At 40.1% G+C, this 9725-nt stretch overlaps 1 protein-coding gene across 1 annotated transcript in view; it reads left to right on the top strand.

The window, feature by feature from the left end:
• tiam2a (TIAM Rac1 associated GEF 2a) overlaps window positions 1-9725 on the top strand; it is a gene marked incomplete in the record, with an annotated part of 77067 nt that overhangs the window by 46909 nt on the left and 20433 nt on the right. Inside the window, 1 exon segment of the mRNA XM_014010661.1 lies at window positions 1292-1380. Within this exon segment, the coding sequence (XP_013866115.1) occupies window positions 1292-1380 (89 nt within the window).

Here is a 9725-nt window from a genome sequence, read left to right as displayed (position 1 = left end):
GAATAATTCAACCAAAAATACTTCATGAGTTTCTGCCACTGTTTTAAAATTTTTTTTGGTCATTTGTGTTTATTGTGAAATTGTTCTTAAATTTGATTTCACTTGGCATTAAAAAGTCTTAAAAAGTCTTAAATTTAATTTCAGTTGGCATTAAAAAGTCTTAAAAAGTCTTAAATTTAACTTGCCTTAAACTGTAGGAACACTGATTAAAGCCCAAACTGGAGGGTATCATTAAGAATTACGTTATTCCTATCAACGCTATTCAGTCTTGTATAAAATAATTTCTAAAGTTTGTTAGAAATTCATTTATTCTCTTATTTTAGTGAACAGACTGTTGTTTTACAGAAAAGTTAGAATAGCTTTTAAGACRTTTATGTCTAACTTTACAATCCCTTTATATTTTGGGGCTATTTTATTGCAGAAAAACAAAACAAAAGAGTCTGTTTCATAGTGTTAAGTGTYATCTTAATTATAGCAATTCATTAGTGTTGCTGTCTCTTCAGACATAATTGAACACAAAGGGATTAATGACTTGAAGGCCTCATTACTGCAGTTGGAGTGATCAAAGCGCCTGCAGTTTTATTCTTCACCTCTAGAGGGCGCATGGACTCAGGCAGGCAGGGGTGAATTAATGCTTCTCTGACAGAAAATACAAAAAGACTTCTTTTTCCTTTTTTTTTATTCTTCAAAGGAAGCAGTCTGTCATCGTGTTTTATTGAACCTGATGCACGAGTATTAGAAATGAAAGCAGCTGATATCTTTTAGAAAATCTGTGCTGTGTTTAAAGCTGTTTTATTTTGACAGCCTTGAAAGTGTGAAGTTCATCTCCACATGAGGATTTTTTTTTTTGCTTTGTTTCCTGCAGTCACTTTGGCCTTTCTCCCACTCTTTAATGATAAATGACGTGTTTGTTCCAACTGCTGTAGACTGTCCTTGGGATGTTGACTTTTTAAAATTTATTTCCATAATGAGTTTAATGTGGAAATATACATAAATATTTGAATGGATTTAAAAAGAAAATTAACTCATCTTTCATTAAAAACAAGTAAAGGTTAAAGTCTTTAGTTAGGACTGCCAAACGTTCTTTTTTTTTTAGGATAGCTGATGATATTTTTAGTTTGGAGATGTATTTTAAGTTGTGTGACTGGAACAGAACAGATTCTGACGAACCAGTGTTTGTGTTTTATGGTTGGAAGAATGAGCTAAACCTAAGCAGCAAATGAAGAGGTGGTATGGAAGAAGGAGAAAAAAGCCAGTGTGTGTCATCATTTCTCCTGCTCATTCTCTCCAGATGTGTTTGCTGCAGCTGACGGTGGAGAGCCCCGGTGCGTAGGACTGGAGAATGTTCTCTGTGCCCACCGGCTCGTTCAGCACAGCAAGGTAGGAGGGGCTCGCCTTCTAGAAAAGCTGTATTTCATCCATCTATCTCTTTTCTTTCCTGCCAGGTTTATGTGTTTGTGTGTGGGAGTGGGTTGGGGTGGGAGGAAGCGGTGCCCCCCCCCCCAATCGTGTGGCAGCTGTGAGGCTGTCAGAAAGCAGACTGGCACCAATCCGTAGCATTACCATAATTAGGATAGCCACCGGTATAAACACAGCTTATTACTGTCATGCAGACAGGAAGCTGAAGCTGCGCACTCACAGTGCCTCCAGCACACACACACACACACACACACACACACACACACACACACACACACACGTATACAAACACATGAAGGCAAACACGAGCCAAGTGGGGAAAGCCTATGAAGAGCTTACTGCAAATATTTTACATTTGCAGCTTTAAATAAGCTGACCTTTTGTTTCAAACCATTCTGCAGGAACCGCTAGAGCAGGGATGTCCAAAGTGTGGCCCAGGGGCCATTTGTGTCCCTGAACTGATTTTGTGTGGCCCCTGACTTCAGTTCAAGAATTATACTAATTTGTTTACCAATTTTTCCCCCGGCACAGGTGTTTGATGTAGATGGAAACTTTCTATTTATTATTGGGGCAAATTTATCAAAAAGTAAAATCTTACAATAAAAAATATTGGCAACAATACAAATTATTTGTCTTTTAAATAACCAGACTCTCAGCTTTTTCCACATCTATCTGGTGACTTCTACTGAAAAGCTGATTTTGCTGCACTCCAATCTGCTTTTAATTAATTTATTAAATACAGAAAGCATTTTCACAGAAAGAGTGACCTAAATTCTGATTTTATTGATCAGAATTGACTAAATTGGGTTATTTTTCCCCCAACTGAAACCTAGAAAATTGCTAAATTTCTTTCAGTTGGGGAAACCTGCAAAACACTATTAAAGTCCTGGATCTAGATTAATTTATGCATCCATTTCCAGCAATAAATTTGACTACTTTTTTTGTTTAATAGTATTTAATGCCTAGTTTATTGTTGAGCAGGTAAAGGGAAAATATTTTGGCCCTCAAGTCCCTCTGACTTTATGATTTTGGCCCATGTGACAAAATGTTTGGACACCGATGCACTAGAGGTTTCTGAAGAAAAAAAAATGATACAAATTTAGTGGCTGCTTCTGCCCCGTCTGCTGCTGAATTTCTGCTCAGCAAACAAACTTTATTGAAGTCAGTAAACAGAGCATCGGCGTGCGCCCCTTTGGTCCTATTTTTCATCGGTGCTGATGTAATTTATTACACCAAAATGTGTGCAGCAGTGTTTATTGGGAGCACTAATGAGTGTGTGTGGTCACTAGGAAAAAAAAAAAGGCTACGTTAATGACATGGCTGGATGCCTGAAATCTGATGAGTGTGTGTGTTCGTGCATATTTACCTTCTCTCCCAGCCTTTAAGCTAATATTTCATGTCTTCCAAAGCTGTGTACAGTAATTGTTTCTACATTTGTGAGTGCATGTTTGGCTAATTGGTGGAGCAAATGAAAATGGGACTGGAGCTGGCGTATGTTCATCAGGGACTGTTGGATAGAAAAATCCAGAGCAAATATTTGGAAAGCATTGCCTCTAGACTAATAGCCTGCACAGAAGATGCTATGCAGTATTTGACCTGAGGTCAGCCTGGAGGTGGATTAAAGAAAACAAGTCTCCTCTCCTCTTTATTCTGGCTCTATTYGTTTTGTTTGCCTAGAGACATGAGTCAGTCCCACTGCGCAGGGATCTGCAGTGCACCACCACCACCACCACCGCCGCCGCTGCTGCTGCTGCTCAGCTCCCTGCCGTTTGTGTTTGTATTCAAGGAAAAAATGGAGTAAAAATGTGTGTGCACGGAGGAGGTCTTTGAATGTGTGTCACTTCTATCATTGTGCACATATGGGACACAAAAGGAGACGAATGTCACCTTTTTCATCAATGAGAGTCAGCCACTGTGAAGGGAATGCGAAGATATCGGTGCCGGTAAATCACTTTTTTTCTTTTGCTACCATGCAGAGCTGGATTTAATCACAGCGCAGCTTTTTCTGCAGGGTGTGGAGAGAGAGAGAAACCGAGTCACCAGGTAGAAAATTGGCCCCGTATCAGCATATAGGCTTATGTATGCACGCTCGCTGCGTTCTGAAAGTCAGTGAAGACAGATGGAAGAGAAGGACGAATTTCAAGCCTCTGGTCACATCTTGTAATCAGCTGCTTTATTAGACCAGCCTCTTTTTGAAGAATCAGTCCTTTTGTATTCCAATTTACATGTGCTCAATAGAAATCCCTGCTCTTCAGGTATCCTGTTGTTGTTTACCATCTGGATGCTGATTTGTAGTTTCTGTGCCTTGGACTTAATAAAACATTTGGCCACAGAATGCCACAGCGAAAGGTTTGAACACGACCTCGTGCTTCTGTTATGGGCTTTACCAATCGATTGCAGATGTCAGCGGAAATGGTCCTGGATTTGTCTCCCGAGACGCCTCAAACTAAACTGATTTGACATGGATAGAGGGTGGAACAATGCTTACAGGCAAAATTAAAACAGTCATTTCTATTTGTCTCCTGTTATTTGGTGATTTAAGGAGAGCTAAATGGAACGAGTGACTCAGGGATTTTATTTGATTACGGAATAATTGGTTAAAGCAAAAATACACTTATTTTTCATCTAGCTTAAACTAAAGGAGTAATGTACTTGTTTTCTTTAACCATCTCAGATATACCTGGTTTAAGGGAGAGAATGAAAACTGACCTTAAGAACAGCTTATTTGTTTCACTTAACATTTTTTTTCCATTCATGCAGTATCTTATATAGAAATGTCTAACATAGATGTTTTCCACCAACAAAACTGGTGGTTTGGGTTAAAAGAGACATATGCATTTAAATCCTTCTTTTTCACATTTTAACCTGTCAGTTGGGGATCTTTATAAAGTAGAACTGCAATCCAGTCTTACGTGTTGGAGCCAGTCTGACCCAGAACCACAGGAGAATGAAGATGACCAAATTGTAGTTCATAAGTCCAGACCTGATTTGGCAGTTCTGTCTCAAATACTGTGATGTAATAGTTTGTAGAAAATATAATAATAAAAAATGAACCAAAGTATGACTCAAGAAGAATACAAGTATATTTTTGCAGCACCTGAAGAGACTAAATTCAAATTTCCTGCTCTGCTAGAGATAGTGTGTTGTAGTACTTGAGACCAGTCTTGGTCTTACGACTGGTCTTAAGACCACTTTTTTGATGGTCTTGTCTTGGACTCGGACATTGAGGACTCTGAATATTATTTCAAGACCAGTCGAGACCACAACTTTGGAAACATCACTAAATAGCCAGATTATTGTCCAATTTATTTGACAATCTTGCTTTCTTTGGATTTAAAACACACTGATTCAAATCCAAACCTGATCATTGGTTTTTATGTATTTCTGTTACCAGCTGTCTGTAAAATTTCAGTAAAACAATTTGGCTACATAAATCATAAAAAATATCTAGTATGTCTTGGTCTCGACTTGGCCTCTGGTTTGGTGGTCATGACTGTAACGCTACCTAGAGAATCCAAGTACACAACAAAATGCATTTAACAGCTAAGAAGTGGATTTTGCTTGTGTCCCCTTTTTAAAAGAACCATCTAAAATACAAAGTAGTGATGTTTGTAACTGCAGCAGCCTAAGCAAGTAACTAAAATTTGTGCACTCAAGTAAAATGTCAGCCCTGTGAAGCACAGATCCTATATTAACCTTTTGAAAATACAACCAGAAAAAGCCTTTAAATATAGTTGTTGCTCAGGGGACCTCATGCAATTACCTCTAAGACAGAGGTGTCCAATCCTGGTCCTTGAGGGCTGCCATCCTGCATGTTTTACTTGCTTCCCTGCTCCAACACATCTGATTCAATCATTGAATCACCACTTCAAAATGTGCAGAAGCCTTCTAATCACTTATTCATTCAAATCAGATGTGTTGTGGTAGAAAAACCTCTAAAACGAACAGGATAGCAGCTCTTGAGGACCAGGTTGTTCTACGACATCTCAAAAAGACATTGGATCTAAAAGTGTTGGAGGTCAGTGCAGGAGCTACGACAAGATAATCATTTTGACGCAACAGAAGCAGTGATCTAAGCAGAAAGGCTTTTTGCCCAAGACCACCACCCAATGTGTGGTTTCCAGTCCATTTCACATCTTGTTGGGGCCAAAGTAAATTGTAAGAACTGTCTGCTCCTGGACTAATCAGTAAAACAACCTAAGTTTAATATATTTTTGTAACATGAGTTTTAAAGGGGACATATGCAAAATCCACCTTTTTAGCCATTAAATACATTTTGTTGTGCACTTGKAGTCTSTAGGAGTGCAGACAATTTGAATTTGGTCTCTCCAGGTGCTGCAAAGATGTCTTTAGATTCTGTTTGGCTCAATATTTTTCATTCCATCGGTTTTCTCTGTTTTCTGAACTATTACGTACTTCAAATTATTTGCGATGGAACTGCCAAATGAGCTGAACTTTCTACATTTTCATCGTCAGCAAGCAACCTTTTCTTATTTTAAACAATACAGTGATACTATGTGAGATTACATTTAGATGCTTTTTTTAAAATTATAACTCAGCCTGGCTTGTTTTAAAGTAGACATTCCTGTCTTKTTTAAAGCAAAGGTTAGACAGACATATTAAGCCTCTTTGCGTTTGTCTGGACCAGCCATTTCAATAAGAGCATTTRAATGGACTAATGAAAAGAGCTATAAGTGGTGGAGCCATGCACTGTCTGGCTGTCAGTGTGGAGATATTCTGCTTGATTCATTAGATTTAGGTCCTGAAGTAATAAGGGTTTGACTCTAAGTAACGGTACAGATTAGGCCCACGCACTTTAGGCAACTGCAACTTTTTTTTTGCAGTCTGTTTTTCTCTGCTTTGTCTTCTTTTTGTACTTTATTTCAGCGGACTAGAGCAGTCGGAGTTGTTTTAACACCTTTTTAAAAATGTGTGAACTGAGAGAAGCTCTTGTAGACTTCACAAAGAGATGCCTACAGATATAAGCTTCTTTAAACCTAATCTTGACTTCCTTCCAGCTACACGCATGTGCTCTCTAAACTTTAGAGAGTCTCCTTCACTTGGCTGCCATGTGTGGGCCTGTTGGTGAGGTTATAATTTGGAGGTGTGTGTGCGTGCACTTTATGACTAAGCCCATCAGTCGCCATCTGGCCATGAACAGCCTAATAATCTGGGCTTACTTCTGGCAGCTGAGTCAACGCGAGCCGCCTCTTGTCGGTCCAGTTCACTGTAAACAAGTCAGAGGCAAAAACTTTTGCAGAACCGATGGAGATCCCAAACCGTCATGACACCAGTTTGCCTGAAATGACCACCTCGGGGACAACCGTAGCCCTGACGAGGAATGATGAAGACCCCCAGCGGTGCCTCTGCCTCACCACCTTAACCGAGCTCTTCGTGCAGGACTGCTCACCAGCCCGTGCGCTGTGCTCCCTGCTAGCCATGTGCTGGTTCTGGTGCTGCGGCTCGGAAGCAGAGAAGACGGAGATTTTCCTGGGACCTGCCCTGCTCAGCCTGGGCCGACTCATCAAGGACAAGCTGGCCTGCSTGGCTGAGGACATGACTGCCTGCCTGTCCTGCCAGAAAGGCGCCAAAGGGGACAAACGGGCGGTAATTATGGGCTGATGTTGCTTGTGGGTGGAATTAACTGAGAGTGCTGACACCGTGAGAATTCACACCTCAGCTGCTAACTTTCTTCCTAATCCCATTATTGTCTGTTGTTACTGTATGTATGAGCTGGAGGGCTGTTTTACTGCTGCTAAACCTTAATATGCACCAGTGGTGAATCCCTTCAGGGGTCATGAATGGACCACAYACTTGTTTGCCATCCAGAAGCATTTTTTTACTCGTCTTTTGTTTTATTTTTAGTCATCTTAAAGTAAAAATGGTGCATAACGGTGGCATTCCTTCACCTTTTGTACCAGCAGTCATAGAGTGGAGTGGTTCTGAATAGCCAGGGGGACTCGCTTGAAAAGGTGCTTTAATCTGAAGCTGGCTACATTATTAACATGCACTCCTCTCCTGAAGCCCTCTGAGAGTTGGCAGAATAATATTTGTTAAAGATGAATAATAAAAGGCATAAATGGGCTTGAGCGGAGCGCGACAGAACCAGCCCTCCCCGTCATCTTCCTCTCTCCTCCCCTGCGCTCGGTTTGATTTATGAGTCTGTGTTTTCTTTTATTGGGCTTTGTAAAGAAGATGGCATTGTGGCACTATAGCCTGCTAAGATGGCACATGAATCACCGGACAGTGGGTGGTTGCTCTTTCCTTCTCTGCCTTACGGTGTCATGACAAGGCTGTTTTCCGTGAAGGATGGGTAAAACCAGCCCCAGGGGCAKGCCTGTAATTTATCCTGTCGTCTTTATCCTCTGCCTCACCACATTTGTTTGTTTATTGCGGCAAAGATGGCGCTCCTCTGCGGGTAAAGTGCAAGGCTTTCCCTTTGATTTTTCTCTTTTTTTTTTTGTTTTGTTTTGAGTATTTCGTTGCAAAGCAGAAGCTTGGCACGTAATGATTCAAATCGCTAAATGGTAGATTTGAGTTTATCTTGCAGCTTGYCTTTCCAGTCTGACATGACTCTGCTGCCTTCTTTTTAGTGATTATGCCCAAAACTTTGAATAATAMGTGCATGAATATAATTCAGATTGAACTTTGAATTATGTTTGGTGACRTATTGTTYATGCTGCTCAAATGTTTTAAAAATATCACTAAAAMTTTCACACTCCAAGGCATTAATCTGATAAATGGTTTGATTGTTCCTCAGTTTAAACATGGATGTTTAAGACAAAGAACACCATGTTGTCCTTAAAGTGTTTTATCAGTTTGAAACTTTGTTAGAATAAAAAATTACTACCAAAGATATAATTTCGTAGACTCACTAGAGGTATTTAAGTGTCTGCGACTACATTTGGATAGCATGTTACTGTACATAATGACCTCAGGCTGGTAGATGTTAAGGTGTCAACAATTAAACAAATTACCCTCATTTAGCATCAGACTACCAAGCTTTTGTCATGTATCTTTTTTTTAATTCTTTGTTACTATCCTTCCATTAAGCACATATTTAATGAAGGTCTAAATGCTGTAATACTTTTCAGATAATGAAAGTGGGGATAAGATGTGGAATGTGCCCTTTAGAGTTGGGGATGCGTCATCGAGAGCTGGACAAACCAATCAGGACCTCATCTGTAGTAATGAGGGCGCTGCTCTGGTCAGTGACGGTGAAACGGGAGCTTAGCCAGAAGGTGAAGCTTTTGATTTACTGGTCATTCTACAATCTAACCCTCACCTGAGGTAATGAAATATAAATCATGACCAAAAAAAAAAAAAAAACCAAGAAGCTGAAAAGAGCTTCCTTTGAGCTTTAGGAGTTCTCAAGCTATTTGGGTCTGGGGACCACTTACAAGGGCAAATAATAATAATAATAATAATTCCAGGGACCCCCTCATAAACCCCATACTGTTTTTAAAAGAGAACTTATTGTAATTTCAACCCCTAAACGCCATGGGAATCTATATTTTTATTAAGTTTGTTATGTTTGTTTTAGTAGTCCACTGTTTTCCATGCATTTTTAAAAATAAAAACCAAATTAACTGAAGAAATTAAAGCACACAGCCGGTAAACGAACACGAATAACTAAATTTTCTTTCATAACAATTTAGTGAAATTTTCTGAGGACCCCCCAAGATACCTCTCACGGAACTGGGACCCCAGTTTGAGAACCTCAGAGAGCTCAGATACGAGTCCACTGAAGTGGTTCGAGCGTCTGATCAGGATGTTTCCTGGTCGCTTCCATTCTGGGGTTTTATGTGTGCGCCTGACTGGGAGGAGACCCTGAAGCAGCCCCAGAACCTGCTGGAGGGACTCTATGTTTGTCATGAAAAATTCTCAAGATCCCCTTAGGAGGATCTGGAAAGAGTTGAATGTGTTTCCTTCATAGACCTGTTGCTTCTGTGACCCATAAATATACTGGTGGAGACGGATGAGTGGAAAGGTGGATGGGCTTATAAAGGTGCTAATTTAATAATATTTTAACTTCTTTAATCATCCTGTAATCCTGTCATCATGATGGAAATTAGATTTTCTAAAAGCAGACATCATTTCAGTTTGTTTCTGTTTGTGGGTTCCACCTGAAAGCTTGATTTGCTTTGAGCAAAATAATGTCACATTTCATTCTTGTGCAAGGCCATAGTTAACATTCCTGCCCCGTTAGCCCCACTGGGCTCAGAGCCTCCCATTTTCGAGTCAGCCATTCCTCTGTGTGTGTGTGTGTGTGTGTGTGTGTGTGTGTGTGTGTGTGTGTGTGTGTG

This window comes from Austrofundulus limnaeus, unplaced genomic scaffold (genome assembly GCF_001266775.1).
Source record: "Austrofundulus limnaeus strain Quisiro unplaced genomic scaffold, Austrofundulus_limnaeus-1.0 Scaffold2, whole genome shotgun sequence".
NCBI classification, from domain to species: domain Eukaryota; kingdom Metazoa; phylum Chordata; class Actinopteri; order Cyprinodontiformes; family Rivulidae; genus Austrofundulus; species Austrofundulus limnaeus.
This window is presented reverse-complemented; position numbering and strand designations above follow the sequence as displayed.